The sequence below is a fragment of the Halichoeres trimaculatus genome, unplaced genomic scaffold, assembly GCF_033239565.1.
Source record: "Halichoeres trimaculatus isolate MK-OKI-2021-1 unplaced genomic scaffold, fHalTri1.1 fHalTri1_scaffold_18, whole genome shotgun sequence".
In the NCBI taxonomy this organism is placed as follows: domain Eukaryota; kingdom Metazoa; phylum Chordata; class Actinopteri; order Labriformes; family Labridae; genus Halichoeres; species Halichoeres trimaculatus.
Window position 1 is genome coordinate 602,501 of NW_027437196.1, and position 22,783 is coordinate 625,283.

The following is a 22,783-nucleotide window of genomic DNA, read 5'->3' on the forward strand; positions in this document are numbered from 1 at the left end:
GCCTGAGGTAAGCAGCGTTTGTCAGCAGCAGCAGCACTGAAATCCTGATCCTCCTCACAGGCTCTGAGTTCATGTTCGCTCTGACTCTGCTGAGCCAGGAGTCTGACGAAGAGGAGTCCTCAGATTAATCCTCATAAATAAAAACAGTAACTTCCTGTGCTCTGTCGTTGCTCGTGCAGACAAAGAAGCGTACACATGCAGGAGGAGCAGCGCTGACCACCAGGACTGGACCTTGGTGACAGATGGAGCGAGCTTTTGGACGTTGGCATCCCCGCGCCCGGATGGCGCCCGCTCTGACTCATGGAAAACACAGCAGGAGCAGACATGTGCACGCTTCGTTTGTTGGCCTCAGCTCTGATCAGGCTTCAACAGGATACAGGGCAAAACGCTCAGAATTCAACAGTGTGCTGCAAAAACAATGAAAACCCCAAACTGGACACTGCGTTTATCTTTAATAACTTCTGTTTTTAAAAGAAGAATCAGGAAAACTTAACTAGAGACACAAAGAAACTGTTAGAGAAACCGGTCTAAAGGTGATCCATGGTCTGAAACAGGAGGCTGTCCTGATCTGTGCCTGGTAACACTAACTGTTATTAACAAATGTGACAGATAATCTGAGACACTTTTAAAAACAGGAAGTACTAAAGAAACCAAACATTGTGACTCTCACTCAGAACTAACTAAAACAGTAATACTACGACTAACATTAGTTACTGAAAAAACTCTGAATCCATCTGAAACATGTGATGTTGTGATTTCTCATGTTTAATAAATAAAAAACTAAAATGTTCAAACTAATCGTGAACAAAGTGTGAGGCTGTGAGGAAAACGTGCTGGAGTAACCTCTGAATGACCTGCTCTGAACTGATTGTTCAAACAATTTGTGACATCACAGATTGGTGGTTGGTGATTGGTGAGCTCTAACCAGACAAAAACATCCTGCTCTCTTCTTTCTTGCTGAAGGTTTTTTTCTTTTATTTGGCCTGTTTTAAACTTTTGGAAAGGATTTATTTATTTATTTATTAAATTCTTACTTACTTACTTATTTCTTATTTCTTTTTTATATTTTTACTTACTTATTTTTTTATTTTTTTATTTTTTACTTACTTACTTATATTTTATTATTTATTTATTTATTTACATACTAACTTATTTCAAATTTATTTACTAACTAACTTATTTTTTTATTTTTTATTTACTAACTAACTTATTTTTTATTTATTTATTTACTAACTTATTTTTATTTGTTTATTAATTTACTTACTTATTTTTTTAGTTATTATTTATTTTTACTTACTTGTTTTTTATTATTTATTTAATTATTTATTAATTTACTTAATTATTTTTCATTTATTTACTTACTTACTAACTTACATACTATTTTGACATTTGTTATTTATTTATTTACTTGCTTACATATTACCTTAATTTATATATATTTGTCAACTTACATTCTTATTTTTTATCTATTATTTATTTATTTACTTACCTACTTATTTTTTTATTAAGTTGTCATTTTTATTTACTTACTTTTTTTATTTACTTGATTATTTTTTATGTATTATTTATTTATTTACTTACTTTTTTTTAACTTGTTTTATAATTAATTATTTTTTAATTTACTTACTTACTTACTTACCTACTCAGGCAACAAACTAAAAGATAAACACCACAAATATAATAATAATAATTCAAGTGTATAAATTACCATGATGCCATATCACCAATTAATGAAACATTTCATGATTTTGGAAAAGCAGCAGGAAGAAGCAGAAACTTTTTGAGTCCTAGCCCAACTTACTCTCCTTTTACACTTTTTACCCTAAACCGCCCTCACCCACTCACCCACTCACCCACTCACCCTCTCATTCATACACTCACTCATCTGCCCATTCATTCTGAAATGTGTATTAAAACAGTTTTGGGCCAAATACTGCCCCCTGTGGTACCAGTCTGAGAGGACCCAGGTCTAAAACATTCAACTCTCTTTCATTTGACTTTTAAAAAAACAAACATGTTTTTCTAGCATGGCAACAGTGGAGGAGGCTTCCAGAGAGCTGTGCTCAGTAATGCTGAGTGGGTAAAAATGAAATGAGGGTTTTTCAGACTGAGACGAGTTCAGACTTTCTTCAGCTGTGAATCCTGTAAAGCTTTGATTTATCTGTCAAACAAAATTTAACTCGTGTTCACTTTGTACACTGTTGTTTGAGACTTTCATCTGTGGATCAACAGTCTGAAAACACACACACACACACACACACACACACACTCAGAGTGTGTTTTCTAAGTTATGTGACTGATGAAGTCAATTGTGTGTATCAGCAGACGGAGCGAGCACGCCGAGTTTTATCTCCACGCCACGCTCTCTTGATCCTCAACCACCTGAAACTCCAAACAGGAATGTTGCTCACAGACTCCATCAGGAGATTTCAGATACGACAGCCTGTTTGAAGGGTTGAGCAATGATCAGAGCCGTGTGTGTGTGTGTGTGTGTGTGTGTGTGTGTGTGTGAGTGTGTGTGTGTCTATGCTCGTACTCGTGGCTGCTCCTGACCTCTGGCTCCAGATCTCCCATCGCTCCCTCAGCGAGCTCCTGGCTGCTTCCTGCAGGTTTCTCAGCAGACTCTGACTCTGAGGTCTCCCCTCGCTCCACGGCCTGATCAATGAGACTCTGAGTGGATGATGTGACTGAGAGCAAACAGAGGAGGCGTGGGAGGTGTGGGAGGTGTGGGAGGTGTGGAGCGCTCAGATTACGGCCCAGCTTCAGGGGGATCTCACGTTTCAGGTCTGCAGAGGTAAACACCAGCTGATAACCACAGAGAGGATCCCAGGTTTGGCCCTGACCTCTGATGACCTCTGGTGACCTCTGAGGAAGGAGGAAATCACAGGTAGCTCTGTGATTGGTCCCTTACAAAGACAGCCATTGTACCTGCAGCTGAACAGCGGCGTGTCTGTATCAGCGTCAGCGTTCAGCGCCGTGGTTAACGTATCCAGCGTTAATGCCTCCTGAGAACCCACGGGTCATTGTCCCCCAGCTCCACGCCGCACAAAGCTCGGCCCGTTTCACAAGCTGCAGCTTTGTGCGGCTCCGTCAGGGGAGCTGAGGAAGAGGCCGAGCGCAGAAAGCAGGCGACAGGTAAGGCCGCGCTCGAGACAAAAGGAACAAAACCAGGATTGTGGGTCTGAATGGACTCAGCCTCAATCCTGACATCTGAGGCCTGTTAGAGACGGAGGAGAGGTCTGATTTCACTTCATCCACACAAACAAGTGGACTGAGTTTAATCCAGAAAGATTTAACTCTCCTCCTTTAAAACTGAGCCCACCAGGCTCCATCTTTAACCCAGACTCTCTGCTCCAGGTTTGGACCTGACGACATAACGCCTCAGCGAGCCTCAGATCAGGAATAGAAAGAACATCCTCTCCAGCTTTCATTGTGCTCCAATTAAAGACTAACTGACTGCTGCTGGGTTTCATCCAGACTCCAGACTCTGAGCCAGATCCACGTTGACAGCCTGGAGCTCAACGTGATCCTCCTTAAACCTCTGCTCCACTTTAAAAATACTTCCTGGATGGTCCCTGCTCTGTGTGTGTGTGTTTCCTGCATGAAGTGAGAGTTGAGATTCTGGGCGTGCTGTGCAGGGCCACCTGTCCTAATCCTGGTGCTGCTGGACTTCATGTGATGTCCTAATCCAGCCAAACATTTCGCTGCCACGAGAGAGCTGCTAATCTCCCCGCTGCTGGGAGTCTGAGTCACTCTGACTCTGCAACTTCACGCCAGCCCCGACGCTCCAGCAGCTCCTGCAGGAAAACAGCGGCAAAAAAACAGAGCATGAAAAGAAAGCTGCACACAGGCCTGCAGTTACTCCTCAATGAGCTTTACTCACCGCTCATTGATCTGAAAGCCTCTCTCTGCTCTCTGCCGTTCATAAAAACCACGCCGCTCTGCATCTGTGAATCACCTGCACAAAGCAGAGTGGACTAATGTTCAGAGCTTTTACTTTGTGCTCCATTCATCTGATGCTGTCTGTCTGCAGAGGGCCTCACACCAACCAGAGCCAAGTTTCTGCACAACAGCAAGTTTTTAAAGATGCATTTGTTCATGCTGCAGCTTCACTTGCACATCCTGTCAGTGTTTTGTGTGCTTCAGGTAACTCTCAGCACACTTTCCTGCAGCGTCAGAGCAACATGTCAGGGTTTGCATGGAGAGGACATGAGCAGCATGTTTGCCATCCCTTAATGCAGAGTCCCTCTTCCATCAGTTGAAGTTTCCTTTTGTCCGGCTGAGAGCACACCAGCTCTGCAGACAATAGCTGCCCTCTGAAAGCAGGGAAACCTCTGCGCAGCAGGGTCAGAGCAGAGCTATTGTCCCCTCCTCTATTGTGCAGCAGGAGCAGCCTGCAGACCGAACACTGTCAGCCTTTGTCTTTGAGCGGATCAGCTGTGCCGTCTTCCCTCTGAGGTACCCTGTGCTCATGGGCGCCGTGGTGGGGGGTAAAGCGGGCTGACCCAGGGCCCAAATGGAAGAGGAGGCCCCTGAAATGACAACACGGGAGCATCTTTGTGTGTGTCATGAGTAAAGTATGATTGGCTGAGTGAATGAACGCGGTACTTGACTCTGTGAGGGGCCTCTCATCCCTCTGTCCATCCTGCAGAGGATTCATCGGACTGAAAATCACTGAAAATCAGGAGATGAAGTCATTTCTTGTGCTGTTCCTGAAGGTAGATAAGCTCTGATACCTGTGAAGCGGCTTCTCAGTGAAACCGTAAAGAGTGGTGCCTCGGAGCCAGATGGCACCGGTTCAAGTCCAGGCAGAGCTCTTCCTGTGCAGAGCCGGGATCCTCTGGGTCGGAGCCAAAGCAGCATCGATCCAGCTCCTGAATCATCATTATTTATGAGAGAGTAAAAAAAGAAAACACAACAAGTGGGCCCTGAAGGACGACGTGCCTTTACTCAGCTCTGAGACAATGATTTTCTAATACCATGGAGTGTTTAGAGGTAAATAAAATCAGAAGAAGGAGAAATGAAAAAGAACGCTTCAAACCCTGAGAGGGTCGAGGAGGTGATGGTCTCTCTGCCTGCAGGGGGCGCACTCACAGAAAGATCCTCACAGGAGCTTTGAGTTAATGCACAGACTCAGCCTCTAAAAACAGCTTTACATCAAAGCAGCTGCAGGAAAACATCGTTGAAGAAGAGCTACCCCAGTGTCCAAGCCTGACACAGCTGGGTTTGACCCGGGACCAGAGAGGAGCGCTGCTGCTGCTGGACTCACCGCTGGAGAAAAACCACGTTGGAAACCTCCAGACTCACTCTGCTCCCAAACCTGGGCTCTGACGTGTCTGGACTTTGTTTATTTGAAGTTGTCATTAGCTGGACTCCATGGAGCCAAAGACTTTTGAAGGTGTGGCGTTCACTTCTAACTGGTCTTTGAGGGTTTCAGGTGAACATGTGACTGGAGTCTTCTGGATCCAGAGAAAGGGTGGTTTTATTTGGGGTTGTGTCTTTCGCTTAAAGTATATTATTTTTATTATTTTTATTATTATTTTTTTTATTACTCATACATATTTCGTATTTTTTAGTATTTATTTATTTATTTCATTCTTACATCTGAAATAAAACATTTTCATACAAACATATAACCATATAACTGAATGAAAAGGAACAGAAAGAAGAAAAATCTTATATTATCTGCCCCTTTTAGACACTTAGATAATATTTCAAAAACAACAAAACAACAACACAATGATCAACGTTATTCACAACAAATATAATAATGAAATAAAACAGCTGTCATCAACACTGCTGCTCTCAAATTCTTTTTGATTCTTAATGACAACAACAACAACAACAACCAACAACCACCAAAATAATACTAACAATTATAATGTTTGAGAGATTTCATCAATTACAAAAATGGCAATGATACTTTCTTAACATACTGCCTTTAATGTTCTTTTAAATTTAAATATTGATATGGATTGTTTAATGTCTTTTTTTTGTTTTTGTTGTTGTTTTTTGGGGGGTTTTGGTCTAGATATTCTCAATATATAGCCTAAATTATTTTTTAAAATATTATATTTATTTATTCTTAAGTATTCCTATAAACTTTGGTAGAGGAATATAAATTTTATTTCTTAGACTTTATTTTTCTGTAATTTTTTTGTGGAAAAATAAAACAAAACTGGGTTAAAAAAAAGCAAAAGTTCTTCCTCCACAGACTTTTGTTTTTTTATTAAAAATCTTTATCATTGGATCTTTCTGGCGTCATATATTCTGCTAAATAGCGCTAATATTTTTAATTCTACATGTTAATTAGATATCTGAATATGCAGATGAACTGGTCATTGATGCTGTTTTTCCTCAAAGACACAGTGGAAAAAAGTTTAAATAAAAAATAATTAATTAAAATATTGATTTTGTCAGTACAGCAGGTTTACTTGAGTAAAAGTACTCGGTTACTCCGCACAGCAGCTGTGAAGCAGTAATGGAGTAACGGAGTAGTGTAGCTGTGGGGATGTTGAGCCACTAACCAGAATGGACCAGCTTCCACTCTTCATTAGAGTTGTTATGTAACAACGGCTCCAATTGGCCCGCTTTAAAATTCCAAATTTAAACTTCTCACCTGATTGGACGACGCCCTGCTCGAGGCGAAGCGGAGGGGCGGGGCCTGCGCAGAGTCTGGAGCCTCATCCACACAGAGATTGCCGCTCCGCCAGCCGGGACCGCGAAGGAGGAGTACGGACTACTTTTTGTTTCCATTCGGACTCTTTCCGCCTCGAAGTGAAGCCCGGGACCGATGGGACATGACTGAGCCCCGGGGATTAACCTTCTGTCGGATGTTCCTGGCGGAGAAATGCTCCGTGAAGGGCGTTCACCGTGTTTTTTCCACAGTGTTTTTCCTAACAGGTAGTGAGCCTGAGCGGTCAGTGAACGCAGCGCTGACTGAATATCCCGCTTTGTAATCTCTGACAGCCCCTCTAACGCTCCGGAGGCTGGGCACAGGCTGCTAACGGACTCCCCGCTCCCTCCCCGGACATGGACGCGGTGTTTATCCGCCCTCTTTGCGGCTCTGTGATGAATTTTTAACGGGTAAGTTTGGGTGTTATTCACAAATATGCGCTGAGCAACAACCTGTCGTCCGCCCTGGAAGCTAGTGTCTGCTGCTCCATGTCAACACCCGCTCAGAGCCCAGGGTTTCACCCGGAATGAGCTGGAAAACACACCCAAAGGCTCGTTTTTAGGGTGTGTGTCATGTGTGAAATGTCCTGGTGTAATTCATGATGTGTGATGTGATGATTTCACTGTGATCTTTGATGACTTTCACCTTCAAACGCAGAGAAAACAAAGCAGATCATCCCATTCAGCACAGTAACACCACACAGGAGCTACACACAGATATCTGACACCAAGGTTACACATAACCTCCAAATATCCAGCTGTCAGTGCAGACATGAAGCTACCTGCAGCTCCAGGATCATGTCAACAACCTTTGTCATCCTCATATTTATTGATGTCAGTGTGTTTAACGCTTAAATTCATCTAAATATGTGCATTTAAGGTGGAATTTAAGGTGGTATGAGGGCTTTGTTTTGCTCTCTAACAGCCTGGATGTGGAGGCAGAGATGTCAGGATGTCCTTGTTTGACCACATTCATCATCCATGAAGGCACCAGGAGCTTTAATGAGACATTCATGTGTCTCACAGTGTCTTTAAATCATATTTTAATCTGCTGAGTGTTAAACCCTGATGTGGTTTTGCTGTAGCTGCTGCTGTGACCTGATGGGACAGCGTGTGTCTCTCTGACTGGTGTCCTCTGCGCTCAGATTTCAGCTCCTGATGGACATGAAGAAGAAGGACGGTGTGGATTAGGATTGTTTTTTCCTTTTTTGTGTTTTCTTGTTTTTTTTTTGCTGTGGCTTCCTCCTCTTCACCTCCATGTGGTCTCTAAAGGACGTCTTCCTCCTGCGCGCTCCGAAATGAAATGATGGCAGCACGTTGGAGTGATTCCCCCCAGGACAATGAGGAGAGTAAACACAGAGCCGTGACTCCGTCTTGTGAGGTGAGTCTGGTTTTTTTGTGTGCGCCGTGTTTCTGCTGACATGTGGGAGAATCTGTGTGTGTGTGTGTGACCTTTAGCGGCGTGTCAGGGCGTCGCTCTCATCCTCAAACTGTTTCTGCTGGTCAGATTCCTGCCACAGCGCTCGCTTCGTGCAGCCCGACAGGAGCGTGCATCTCCTGCTCATGCATTCATTAGTCGTGTGAACACATGAGGACTCCCTCCTCACCTCCTCAGGTCTCCTCACAGGCTGCAGGAGCTGCAGGAGCTGCAGAGCGTCTCTCAGAGAGTGTGAGCTCAGTGAGGAGCACATCACACCACATCTGCCAGCGCTCAGGGTGACCAAGTTCACATTTTTCCCACTCTGACTGTTTAAGTGCACAAAGAGCGTGTTATACTCTCAGTGCTAATCTTACTGCCTCTTTATGGGTCTGCATGCCTGGCTGTCATGAACGGCACATTGTGCGGCTCATCCTCTTCCTCTTATGGTCGATTCAACGGTTACATCATCAGAAACATCCTCCCAGTCCAGCTCGGCTTCCAGCATGTCATAACAGCGCTGCAGCGGTGGCATGTTTTGGATTAATCCGTCATCAGAAAATGGCAACAGTGCCCTGTGTGTGTGTGTGTGTGTGTGTGTGTGTGTGTGTGTGTGTGTGTGGAGCAGTAATCCTCTTACAGGAACAAGCTGAGGATGGACGACATAAATCTTTGGGAATTGGGTAACAGCTGATGGAGTGAAGGAGGAGCTCGGGCTGTGTTTAAAAACCTCTGATGGAGATGTTGGAGGCTTTGGTCAGCGTGTTAAACTTCTTCTTCTTCTCCTTTGATTGTCTTTGCGGTGTGTCTGATTAAGTTTCCTGTAACATCACTTCACTCTGCTCACACACGCTGCAGTGGCCGAGCAGACGTCTGAGGTTGTGTTACCGTATCGTGTGTAAAAAGCCTCAGCAGTCAAACTTTCTCTGCAGGTGAGTCGTTAGCCAGTGATTCATCAGGACGTCTCGACTTCATTTCTCTGATAAAGTCGAGGCCGCAGCACTTGTACCCCACGGCTCCGGGTGCTGCAGGAGTCATGAGTCACCTGTGAGTCGGCGTGGGTGTTTGGCCTGATTGTTTCTGCAGCTCAGGGTTAGACAGAGGCTGAGTCAGGTCCATTTATCCACCTGGTGCCTCCTACACCACGTTCAGGCTTCAGCAGAAAAGGACAAAGACTCTGGGTTTTAGGGAACATGTCCAATCAGCTGTTTCACTTATTTGTATCTTAAAAACGTGATGTTTTGGTTTTTGCCTCCACTGGACAAAAATCTTAGAGGGAACTGGAAATGTGGGGAGAGATGGAGAGAGTCATGTCACTTTTTTTTGATTAAGCTTTCATGGGACGTCTGGATCTGAAGTTCAAAGAGAAACAAGTGAAGCAAACTCTGGTAGTAGCTCAGCTCGCAGCCTAAACAGCACCAGGTAATTAGATGTTAGCAAGAAACTGTAAGAGTCATCCTCTCTACCAGCGCTGAAGAGGAGAAGGCTCCAAGATGCACTCAGAGTTGTCTTCACCCTGAAACCCAACAAACCCTAACAGCAGCAGCTCAGCTCACAGCCCCTTTCTCAGTTAATGATCCCTAAAACTGATAGAAAAACAAAAATTTGTAGTATGCAACAGCTTTATATAGTTGAATGATATTATTAGTGTTAAAAAATTGATTAAACTTGAAGAAATAATCAAAGGTTCTTTATGGCAGCTCAGCTCTCAGCCTCCTAGAGTTTTCTAAACTCCAAAAATTGTTAGAAAACCTACAGTTAGATTCATGAAATGACTGTTCAGCTGAAACTGCAGCCGGGTTTTTGGTGGACGCTCAGCTCTCAGCCCCTTTTTAATTTTCTGAATACCAAAAACTGAAAGTAAAGCAAAGATTTGTCGCATAAAATGAATATTTTCTGTCTAATAGGAGCCCTGATTGAAAAAGTAATGAGCGTAAAGAAAGGATGAAAGTTTCCTAACAGCAGCTCAGCTTTCAGCCCCTTTTTCTGTTTTTTTTCTTAAACACCAGAAATTGTAAGAAAACCTCACGTGAAGTAACTTACTTCATCTGAAGATTTCAAAAAAAGCTTTTAGATGTGAAGAAACTGAACCAAGAAATATGAAGACAGCTCAGCTCTCAGCCCCTTTCTCAGTCAGTGATCCTTAAAAACTGATAGAAAAGCAAACGTTTGTTGTGTGTAACAGCTTTTTATAGTTAAATAGTAGAGTTGAAGAAACTAATCCAGGGTCTTTTGGTGGAAGCTCAGCTCTCAGCTGAAATGACTAATTTCTGTCTTATAGGATCCCTGATTGAAAAAGTATTGAACGTAAAAAAGGATCGTTTCTTAACAGCAGCTCAGCTTTCAGCCCCTTTTCTGTTTTTATTTTAAACACTAGAAATCGATGGAAAACCTCTAGTTAGTGACGTGAAACAACTTTATTCAGCTGATAAAAGCACATGAATGTGAAGAAACTGGTCCTAAATCCTTGACGGCAGCTCAGCTCTCTGCCCCTTTAACAGTTAATGATCCTCAAAAACTGATAGAAAAGCAAAAGTTTGAAGTGTAAATCAGCTTTATTTAGTTAAACAATATGACGAGTGATAACAAGTGATTTTAAATGAAGAAACTTGTCCTGGGTCTTTGGTGGAAGCTCAGCTCTCAGTCCCTTTTCTTATTTTCTAAACACCAGAAATCACTGGCAAACCTCCAGTTAGTCACGTGAAACGACTTTATTCAGCCGGGTTAGATGTAAATGTGAAGAAACTGATCCAACAGCTTCCACAGCAGCTCAGCTCTCAGCCTCCTTTTTGAGTTTCTGATCACCAAAACTGGATCCCCTCATATGAACCTGTTTTACGGAGCTGAATAATCCTTGACGGCAGCTCAGCTCTCAGCCCAAACAAATGTTTTCCTACATTTAAAGACGCTGATTTTTGTGATGAACCAGCTTCATTCAGTTTCAGTGTCTGCTCAGAGACGGAGCGCAGCCTGAAAAACATCGACAGGTGAATAAAACTCGTCAGTGCAGCTCGTTGTGTGTCCTCTCTCAGAGATCTGTTAATTGATGAATCAGCTCGGCCCCTCGTGGTGTTGTTTCTCATATCTCTGCGCTAAGCTTCACTGCTTTAGACTCACAGAGCCCCCCTGGGGTGAAATGAGAGTAAAGGGACCCCAGGCGGGACCCCCCCCCTCCATCAGTCCACTCCGCTGCGTCCTCTCAGCGTGTTAATGAGACGTACAGACAGCCACCCGCCCCACCCTGCTGCTGCTGCTGCCACCGCCATGGCAGCATGGCGGGTGATTGGAGCCCAGCTGCCCCCGTCATTAGGAGGAAAACAGTCCCCACCTCGACCTGCTGTCACACTAATCCTGGCAGCGAGGCCTCAGCAGCTGCGGCCCCCAGATCCCCGCGTCCCAGAGAAAGTCAGGGAGAAATGAAGATTTCTGAGGAATGTTCTGGATGTTTTCCTCAGACCCTCAGACGTGTCTTTAACCAGCTGTCTGCAGCTTTCCTCCTCTCAGCGTGGATAAAAACACACACACTGGTCCAGCTCACATTGATCCCATCCTCCATTCATGCCGGGCTGGATGAGCCCGCCGGCGATGCTGCGAGTGCTGCTGATGCTAAATTTAGCCCCGCCCAGCTCCATAAGCCCTCTGCTCTTTTTCCCTCATCCTCACGCCTGCCTCTCACCGTCCTCTGTTCCCGCCTCTTTTCCTGCTGCTATTTTTAACCCTGTGGAAACACGGCGCTCAGAGAGGGAAAAAAGGAATCAGAGCTGGGAGCGTCACGCTGCTGCACGCCGTCCGCAGGATGGAGTCAGTTCAGGGGCTGGTGGCGTTCAGTGTGGGACGTGTCAGGGTTTGTGTGTGTGTCTCATGTTTCCACTCTCAGCTCAGAGTGATGTCACTGCGTGGAGCAGGTCCTGAGCAGGAAGTGAAGGTTGTTGATCAGCGTTTGAAGCCGCGGCGGTCCATCACTCAGCACGTCCTCGTTTGCATACATTTGAAAAGCAAATATGTGTCAGAGATCCTCCCTGTGCAGCAAACACCACGAGCACGACCTGGACGTGACCCGGCGTGTCTCTCAGCGCCACGGTGTCCTGGGAAGGCGCTCAGCATCAGAGTGAAACCAAAGCCAGCTCCGAGGTCTCTGATCAGGGTCAGACTCCACAGATATGCTCCAGTTTTTACGGGACGCGTGCCGTCGGCTCAAGGTCATCAGAAATGTTCCCGCCTGTGAGAGGTGGCGGCTCCTCTGCTACTCATCCCTCGTGCTCAGAGCTCAGACTGACAGCAGATGGATGGACGGAGGAGCCTCCTCTTCCTGGGTGCTCAGTCCTTCCTGGCGCTCAGAGAGGGTCAGAGGGAAGATGGAGGGAGGAGGGTTTGATGCGTGCAGACAGTCACTGAGGCTGAGACACTATCTGTTACACATGCCTGCGGCGTCTCCGTCAGACGCTCGACCTCTCTCTGCCTCCGTCTGTCAGACGCGACTCGCTGCAGTCAGGGTGTGGAGAGCATAAAGAGCTGCGTTTATCTGCTGCTCTCCAGGCTGAGTCCTCCTTCCTGTCTGAACTCAAAGCGGTCTCTGACCCCGAGCACAGACCGCTCTGTGACAAACTGGATCACCCAGAGACCGGCTGCTCCCCGGATGTTTACACATCCAGGAGATCAGCTGTTTGTCAGACAACAAAGCCACATTCAGAGTTTCTTAAGTCACCTTTGTCTTCATCATGTCTGTGAGTCGCTGGCTTGTGATTGGCTGATTAGATATTTAAGTTAACGAGCATTTCAGATGAACCTCAAAGTGCCTGAGTGTGAATGTTAAGACCTGATCATGTGCTGCAGGGGGACAAACATAATCAATGTGTTTTATTTGGAGAGTCTAATCTCTTCCTGTCTCTCCCTCCTGACATGTTTTTCTACGTCAGCTGTTAATCATGGTTAAACATGAGGTCAAACTGTGTTTTTAACCTCTCACACAACACACGACACAGCCCAGTAATATCTTTACACCCCCACAGTGTTCAGACGACAGAAACATTTCAGTCAGGTGTTTTTATTTTTCAAAGCTTGACCACAGCCCATCTGGAAAGACTGATGAGACAGAGTGTTTGACCTATTCTGCAGCCAGCCACCAGGGGGAGCAGTTTTTGCAGGTTATTTTATAGAGCTAAATGATTTTGGAAAATAATTTAATTGCAAATTTTTGGACCAATATTGCAATTGCGATTTAGCATGCAGTTTTATTTATTTATTTAATTTATTATTTAATTTATTTAACTTATTTATTTATTTATCTATTTATTTATTTTTATTTAGTTATTTATTAAATTTTATTTATTTCTTTTATTTTACAATTTTATCTTTATTTTTGTTTTTTATTTAATTTTTTTTGTTTTTGTTTTTTTATTTATTTTATATAGTTATTTATCTTATTACTTTATTTATTTTATTTTTTTATCTATTTTATTTTTTTATTTATTTCATTTAGTTATTTATTTTATTTTTTATTTATTTCATTTAGTTATTTATTTTATTTTTTAGTTATTTCATTTAGTTATTTATTTTATTTAGTTGTTTTATTTTTGTTTTTTTTTGGGTGGTATCTTTTGCATTATTTACTAAAACAATTATTAAACTCATTTGATATTATTCCATAGTATGAAGGCGAGGCCTATATGTTGGGATGAAATGAAATAGACTGACAGTTTGTGTACATGAAACTTTTTTAAGATTTTATTTTTATAAATTGCAGACTCTCGCGATGTTCAGCCCTATTTTTTTTAATGTTACTATAAACACATTTTTCTGAAATCTTTGGCCAGATTAACAGCTGCATGACAACAGTTTACCAGTTCCTGTTAAAAAGTCCCAGAACCAAACTCAGACCCAGTTCAGCAGGTGGAAATGCTCATAGTTCCTGGGGCGGCTCCTGAACGCAGCTGGACTCGGTTTAATCCAGTTTTATGTAAGTGGCTGTTATCAGGACTCATCTTATCTGGCGCTGAGGGCTCTGAGGTCGTCACAGGAAACCACGCTACTTCCTGTCCGTGGTGGGGATGAACAGAGCTCCTGATGAACAGAGCTCCTGATGAAGGAGCGGTTTCATGAATGGATGGCTGAGGAGGATCACAGAGCCGCTCTGTTCCTGGAAGACCCAGTTCACGGAGAATCCACTGTGACAGCAAATATGATTTACCCCGCAGTGACCTCAGAGGCCTGGAGACGCCACGGGGAGTCCGTCAGACGGCGAGCTTTCAGAGGATCATCGCTTTCAGACTGTTTCACAGAAAGACGGTCTGATGGGGTCAGAATCAGCTGTTTCCTGTCTGCAGACGGCGGCTGGTCGGTCATTTCTAAACCTTGAAATGCTCGCGCTCAGTGAGGTAGACGGTGCAGGATGGCGTTTGATTGGCTGACGTGTTACGACCAGCAGGTGTGTGTGAGGCTGTGAGCTGAGGATGAATCTGTGCTTCACGTCTTTACGTCCTGCTGCTCTCTGCTTGTTTCCATGCTGCAGTAGTGTGTTTGAGTGTGTGTGTGTGTGTGTGTGTGTGTGTGTGTGTCCACAGAGCAGCAGAGGATCTATAACTCAGGATTGATTGGATTATATTGGCCTCGGCGTGGGGGAAAGGGGAACGTGCTCTGACTCTTTCCTTGCCGGCGGCCGGCGGCTGATGGTGGAGCTGCAGCTCCTGCACGTGTCGCTGAACGATGTCACGGCGGTTTCTGCTGCTGCTCTTTGTCACAGACGCTCTCTGATTAAACCTAAAGGAAGTCTTTTACTGCACTGTGACTCTTCATGACGTTCAGCTGGTGTCAGAGTCTGTTGACCGACTGATTTTACAAACTCAGATCTCTGAAGATCTAACCTCTCTGACTGTTCAGTGTTTGTGTTGTTGTCAGACTAACTTGGCCAAACTGAGTGTAACGTGTGTTTAATAGAGGCGTAATGATCCTTCAAAATAGATCGACACATCGATTGGTTAGGCAATGATCCAATCACATCGATGGAAAGTGGAAACATTGATCAACATCGTGGTCTTTAATGTACGCCTTTATTTTGAAGTCCCGACCCGACACGCATGTCCGTTTAAATCGATTGAAGGCCTCTGAATCGTATTGTATTGTATCGTATCATACCGAAACGTACGGTACGGTACGGTACGGTTCGGTATCGTATCGTATCGTATCGTATCGTATCATATCGTATCGTATCGTATCGTATCGTATCCTGTCGTATCGTATCGTATCATATTGTATCGTATCGAATCGTATCGTACGGTACAGTACAGTACGGTACGGTACGGTATCATATCGTATCGTATCTTGTCGTATCGTACGGTACGGTACGGTACGGTTCAGTATTGTATCCTATCGTATCATATCGTATCGAATTGTATCGAATTGTATCGAATCGTATCGAATCATATCGAATCGTATCGAATCGTATCGAATCATATCGAATCGTATCGAATCGTATCGAATGGAATCGTATCGTACGGCACAGTACAGTACGGTATTGTATTGTATCGTATCGTATCCTATCCTGTCGTATTGTATCGAATTGTATCGTATTGTATCGTATCGTGTCGTATTGTATTGTATCGTATGGTTTCGTATCTTATCGTATCGTATCGTATCGTATCGTATCGTATTGAATTGTATCGTATAATATCGTATCGAATCGTATCATATCGTATCGAATCGTACGGTACAGTACGGTACGGTACGGTACGGTATGGTATTGTATCGTATCGTATTGTATCGTATTGTATCGTATCATATCGTATCGTATCATATCGTATCGTACGGTACGGTACAGTATGGTTTAGTATCGTATCGTACAGTATCGTATCGTATCGTATTTTATCGTGACAGAATTTGTGATATCGGCAAATATCATATCGTTGTCCAAAGAATCGATATCGTATCGTATCGTCATGAAACTTGTGACTTTCACCCTTAGTGTTTAATGTGTTAAACCTGCAGACAGCTTCCTGACGTGATCATGTGACCTGTCGGCAGCCCATGTTGGCGTCTGGTTTTTAACTCGTCAGATTTCTCTCAGGTTGGGTCTTTGAGCCGTGTCCTCTCTGGACGTGCAGTTAATCAGTTGTGGATTGTTTCTCTCAGATTCCTGCAGAATCTGGATCTTTAAGACGCACAGAGACTCACAGAGGAGGCAGAAACCAGGAGGGAGGAGACTCTGCAGGACTTATGAGGGGATTCAGGGATGATGATGGTCTGTGGGGTCCTGGGTTGTCAGGTCTGGTCACAGCCGGCCTCTTCTGACCTCCCTGACCGGTCTGTGGGTCCAGGTCCCGACCCTCTCTGAACAGGTCTCCTCCTGTCCCTCCATCCTGTCTCTGTCTCAGTCTGATCCATCTTTGCAGATTTCAGTCAGACTTTTGGACCAGGTTGCTCCACCCGTGTAGACTTGTCACCGTGTTGTGTGCTCCTCTCTGAGCGTGCATGGCGCTCTGTGGTTGTGAGACAGAGAAAGAGCAGAGCGACCAGCGTACTGTGAAGCTGTTGAAGGAACGTAAACTAACTCTGACGACTCTTCGCTGTCGTTCCTCTTCCTCTCTTGATGCTTTCCTTCCTTAAAGGCTGGATTCCTGCACCGTCCTGCCGTCAGAGAAAGTCTGAGTTACACCTGAGAGCTGACTGCGTTTTGGAGGGGGGGGCTGCAGCATTCCTCCTGCCCCGTCTCAGAGCCCCCCCCCTCAAAGTTTGATGCAGAGTCACTGAGTCCTGCGCTCGCTGAGAGCTCACAGCTTCAGGAGCGTTCAGACTTTCTCCTCTGCGTCCTGAGGACAGAGGATCTGTCCTGCGCTGCGGCCTGATGATTTAAAGGAGCTGCTCCGTGCTGCGTGTCTCAGCCTGGCACCGCTGCAGAGACGACACCGACAGGCACAGCAGAGAGACACGAGCTCAGGGAGGGAGACGGAGAGCATCAAACGGAGGCAGAGGAGGAGGAAAAACGCCGTCTCATCCTTTCTTCCTCTTCCTCTCCTGCAGCGGGGAGTCTGCAGTCTGCTGCAGGACCCTCCTCTGGACTCTGTGTCCTCTCAGGGAGGAGGTTTTTCTTCCTGCCTGTGACGGCTCGTCCTCAGAGCTCCTGATGAAGCGTGTGGCGGTGCAGGAGGATCGCCTGCTGAGCGTGTGAGTCTCTGTGCTGCTGATGGTTCCTGTGGGTCGTCCTGGATCAGCTGCAGGGCTGGATCAGCAGCTGAGGGGAGGGTTTCTGTGCAGCCTGGGTTTCTGTGGTGCTGCAGAAAATGTCTCATCTGAAAGTTCTGGACTGTATGATCAACAACAACTGGAGCCTGATCTGTGACCTGTACTGCGCCTGGAGCCATCAGGTCAGTCTGCAGCAGCTTCATGACGTGTCTGACATGTTAGCGGCGTGATAGGAAGGTCAGACTTCAGTCTGCAGCGTCGCCCTGACTCATGCATCACAATCAGCGTCTGGCTCAGAATGACTGATGGGACGTGTGTGAAGCTTTTCTACGCACTGTGCCAAACAGATGGAGGGAGAAAGATCCAGAAAACACTGCAGAGACAGGGAGGGAGTGGAGCTCAGGTGTTGCATGCTTTTATTTTGAAAAGGTGGGTTTAGAGTTGATTTCCTGAAGAGGGGAGTCAGTCAGAGTCAGGGTGTTTGGAGGGAGGAGGTTAGGAGCTGGAGCCTGTGTTAAAAAGTTAAACGTGACGCCCGAACGCAGCAACAGCTTCACGTTTCATCCTGAAACTGATGTCGTGTAAAGACAAAAAGCCTGAAAATAACTTGAATAACTAAAACACTGTCTTACACTTAGCTAACCTGGTAATATTGCTGCTTTAGTTTTGTATCTTACAACCTCTGCTCGTGTTTCACATCAGCCCTCTCAGTACAGCGAGTATTTTGTGGTGTTTCCTTTGACTAAAACCAGGACAGGTCCCCAGATCTCCGACCCGTACCGTCCCACTTCCTGGTTCCCTTCTGTTGGGGTGTCAGACTAAACTGATCCAACCCCAGAAAGTGGAGCTAGAAACTCTGCAGTCTGCTGATTGGTGGAAAGAATCATCACTTCCTGTCTGACTGCGGGAATAAAGAGAGGACTGTGCCGCGTTTTTCTTCTTCGTTGGATTTATTAGCTAACATGCTGCCTACCAAGAAGGTGGAAACACAAACAGGATCAGGATTTACTGATCCAACCAGTACCAGACTGTACTGATCCAGACCGGACCACTTGGTGGTTTATATCTTAAAAAAGCTGCGAGCAGTTTTATTACACGTCTTGTTTTGGTCGTTTTTGATGCTTGTTTCTAGAGCATCCACACACTAAAACTACCTCAGAATAGTGGACTCTCTTCTTTTATATCTCACTTCCTGTTTTCCAAAAACAGACACAATGTACTTTTTTTGATCACACTCATCTCAGGCACTTCATCTTTTGATCCTCTCCATGATCAACTTTTCTCACGATCACGCCGCTCTTTCTCCCTGAACTGCCTCAACACATCATCTGTGTTAAGATTGTGTGTTTTTTTTTTTTACCTATATTGATATAGGTTGATATGGGTAAATATCACTAAATATCGGGGGAAATATCTGTAAATATCAGGGGAAATATCTGTAAATTTTGGGAAATATCGGTAAATATCAGGGGAAATATCGGTAAATATCAGGGAAAATATCTGTAAATATCTGTAAATATCTGTAAATATCATGGGAAATATCTGTAAAAATCATGGGAAATATCTGTAAAAATCATGGGAAATATCTGTAAATATCAGGGAAAATATCTGTAAATATCTGTAAATATCAGGGGAAATATCGGTAAATATCAGGGAAAATATCTGTAAATATCTGTAAATATCTGTAAATATCATGGGAAATATCTGTAAAAATCATGGGAAATATCTGTAAAAATCATGGGAAATATCTGTAAATATCAGGGAAAATATCTGTAAATATCTGTAAATATCAGGGGAAATATCGGTAAATACCTGGAAATATATGTAAATTTCGGGAAATATGGGGAAATATCGTTATATAAAAGTAAATATCAGTACGTCTTGGGGAAATATCTGTAAATATCGGGGAAATATCGGTAAATATCTGTAAATATCAGGGGAAATATCTGTAAATATCAGGGGATATATCTGTAAATTTTGGGAAATATCGGTAAATATCAGGGAAAATATCTGTAAATTTTGGGAAATATCGGTAAATATCAGGGAAAATATCTGTAAATATCTGTAAATATCATGGGAAATATCGGTAAATATCAGGGGAAATATTGGTAAATACCTGGAAATATCAGGAAATTTTGGGAAATATCGGGAAATATATGTAAATTTCGGGAAATATGGGGAAATATCGTTAAATAAAAGTAAATATCAGTAAGTCTTGGGGAAATATCTGTAAATATCCGTAAATATTGGTAAATATTGGGGAAACATAGGTTAATATTGGGAAATAATGGGAAGTATCGGTTTATATAGGTAAATATCGGTAAACATAGGTAAATATCTTTAAATATCTGTAAATATCCGTAAATATCAGGGAAATATCAGGGAAATATAGGTTAAAAAAAGGTAAGTATTGGTTATTGACCATAACAGCAATATTAATATCAGTATTGGCAAAGATTTCCATATCGTTCATCCCTACTCATTGTCATCTTCTGTGCCACAGGTTTTGTTCATGGTCTCAGCAGTTTTCAGTTCTGAAGGAGATTTTCTGACATTTTCCTCAGATTTTTTGTGCAGCTTTTATTTCAGATTTGAAGGCAGGAAAAGATTACGATGCATTTGATCCAAACTGGACCACTTGGTGGAAACGGGGCTTTGGTGTGAAACCTTTTCAACTGGGCATGTGCAAACCTCCATGAGAGCTCCCAGAGCGTTTCTCTGCTGCAGAAGAGTCAGGACTTAAAGTTTGCACAGAGAGTTTTAGCAGGAGGCTGATGTGGAGAGGTTGTAAACTGTCTGCAGCCTCTCACACCAACATGATCTCCTCAGACTGTGGCGCTGACAGTCACAGTGAGCAGCGTGGCGCTCTGCTCCCCTCAGACTCCTCCCTGTCAGAGCCTGATCGGTCGGTGTGCAGGGCGCTGCTATCAGACGCTCCTCTCTCTGCAGCTTTTTATAATCCTCCTCCCTGGAGCCCTGCAGCCAGAGGCATCCCTGACATCTGCTGTATTAATAGCTGGTATTCATCCAGAGGGGCTGAGGGGAACAGGAGAGCGTGGAGCGCCCGGCACGCTGACCTCTGGGTGTCCCCGCTCTGCAGGCCCAGGCCTCGTGCAGCCTCAGGTGGCTCGACGCTGGCGATGGCGTTCTTTCCCCTGGCCTCAGTTTGACTCTTCACACTCAGCCTGTCAGTCTGATGATGATGATGGTGATGATGATGGTGATGGTGATGATGGTGATGATGCTGAGCTGTTTGGATGCAGCTTCACATCAAAGTCTGAGGATGCTGATTTGGACGGCTGAGATGTTAAGTTCAGGGTCAAAGGTCATCTCCTTCCTGTGACCTGTGGCTCTGAGCTCATGGTCGTGTCTCACTGCTCTCTTTGTGGGGACGTCCTGTATGTGTCCGTTTGTCAGCTCCTCGTATCTGCGGCGTGCCTTCACGGCGTGCTGGAAACACAGACGCTCTTTGTCTGGACGTGTTTCCCCTCGCCCCTCGCCTCATTTCTTGGGGGAAAGTCTGATGTTTGGAGGACTACAGAGGTCCGGCCGGGCTGAGTAATGCAGCAGAGCCGCTCTCTGGTATGTCCCGTCCCCTAATTTAATTTTAGCAGCGCTGAAATTGTTTGCGTCCCGAGCTGGGACTGATAGGCCTCTGTTTCCAGAGCGCGCTGCTGTCCCCGGCGCTGAACACGGCCTTTGTGTGCCAGGAGCCGGGCACAGAGGGCTCATGAAATATTTACAGGCTGACACCTGGTGTGAGGCGGAGGCAGAGGAGCACGGACACCAACAGCAGCAGCAGTTTGACCAACGTTTGAAGGTCTGATCCTCAGGTTACTCCACTGAAACATCTGAGCTGAGAGTGAAACACAGACCAGACTTTAAGGAGCTCAAACAGCTGGACCATCAGTGAAACAGTTTGATTACAGACGTTTAGATATAGTAAATTAAAGGAAAGCAGAAAAAAATCTAACACTCTGAGCCTGAGGCCTCCTCCCCAACTTTTCTCTCCAGGTTTCCTGCTTAGTCCACGGTCAGATCCTCTTCACACAAAAGTGTTAATGTCCCCAAATTGATGAAAGAGTAATATTGATGTTTAACAAAAAAAAAAAAAAAAAATTTCTTTGACTAAAGCTCCTTAAAAGAGTGACTACGGCCTGTTTTTACCTTGTGTGTTTACAAACAAGTAAACAACCCGAGCTTTCTAAAGAATAAGTCAGAATATTTTACTTTTTTTATTTAATACATTTATTTTTTAAACTTTTTTTGTTACATTTTTCCTCATTATTTATTTACTTTTTTGTTACATTTTTGTAACATACTTGTAATTATTTTTACAATTTTTGACATTTAAAGATTTTTTTTTTCTTTTTTCAAAATGTTTTCAACATTTTTTGTTACACGTTTTAATTTTTCTAAGTAAGTTTTCTACTTTTTTAAAAAACATTTTTGTTACTTTTTTATTACATATATTTAATATATTTTTTAAAATTTTTTGAGAATTTCTTTCAAGAAATAGAAATACAAATAGAAAATACTTTATTTATCCCTGAGGAGAAATTCAGGAACGTATCAGGGAAATGCAAAGTATCATTAACATTTTTGTTACTTTTTTTAAAACATTTTAAACAATATTTGAACATTTTTGTTACATTTTTTGTCAAATATTTTAAATATTTAAAAAAAAAATCAACATTTTTTTAAAATGATTTTTTCACATTTTTTTTCCAATTTTTTACGTTTTTGTCACATTTTAAACATATTCTAACTTTTTTTTAAACATTTTTTTCACGTTTTTTTTTATATTTTGTTACATGTTTTTAATTTTTTTGTACGTTTTTCTACCTTTTTTTTTTTTTTTTACATTTTTGTTACTTTATTGTTACATATTTTTTATATATTTATTGTAACATTTTTGAGATTTTTTTTCAACTTATCATTAACATTTTTTTGTTTCTTTTTTTAACATTTTTTACATTATTTTAACAGTTTTGTTTCATTTTTAGATTTTTGTTAAATTGATTTCATTTTTTTTTAAACATGTTATTTTTCCGTTGTTATACATTCTTTATCAGACGATAAATGCAGGACGTATACTGATGAAGCTGTACAGACTTTAAGCTCATTCTGGACGTTGCTCTGCTGCAGATCTGACACATCCCGTCTTTGTGTTGGTGCTGTTCCTCTGTCAGTCCTGGTCTGCGTGTCCCCTCTGAGGACCGGTCTCATCAGGACTCTGGGGGTCAAACAGGAGCGTGTTGGTGTGTCGGTGTCATGAGGAGCTCTGTCACGACCCCTCTCTGTCAGAAGCCTCAAAGAGCCCCCAGGATTAATAATTCAGAGATGAGGAAACCAATTACCCAGGGCTGGGTGGGGGGGGCCCGGGGGACTCTAATTGGCCCACCTGCTCCTGGTCTCTGAGGGGTCGGCTGAGGTGGATGGAGGGTCTGTCCCTCTTTGTCTGGATGTTTCTGAACTGCTAACGCTGGGGGAGGGGGATCCTTCAGCTGACGTCTG

The 22,783-nt window shown here is 43.6% G+C and overlaps 2 protein-coding genes across 3 annotated transcripts in view; both read left to right on the forward strand.

Annotated features, from left to right (window-relative positions):
• The window catches only part of prtfdc1a (phosphoribosyl transferase domain containing 1a), an 11,403-nt gene extending 10,680 nt beyond the window's left edge, over positions 1-723 (forward strand). Inside the window, exons 9-10 of the mRNA XM_074693570.1 lie at positions 1-7; positions 180-723. The exon at positions 1-7 is cut by the window's left edge and continues 101 nt beyond it. The gene's annotated coding sequence lies outside the window, so the exon portion shown is untranslated. The remainder of the gene's footprint in view (positions 8-179) is intronic.
• A 5,961-nt stretch (positions 724-6,684) lies between these two features.
• The window catches only part of arhgap21a (Rho GTPase activating protein 21a), a 97,156-nt gene continuing 81,057 nt past the window's right edge, over positions 6,685-22,783 (forward strand). Inside the window, exons 1-2 of one of the 2 annotated variants that reach the window (XM_074693043.1) lie at positions 6,685-7,086; positions 7,821-8,056. In XM_074693043.1, the coding sequence (XP_074549144.1) occupies positions 7,979-8,056 (78 nt within the window). In that variant the 5' untranslated portion in view covers positions 6,685-7,086; positions 7,821-7,978. Of the gene's footprint in view, positions 7,087-7,820; positions 8,057-16,889; positions 17,449-22,783 lie in introns of those variants that run through there. The other variant, XM_074693042.1, reaches the window with a different exon arrangement.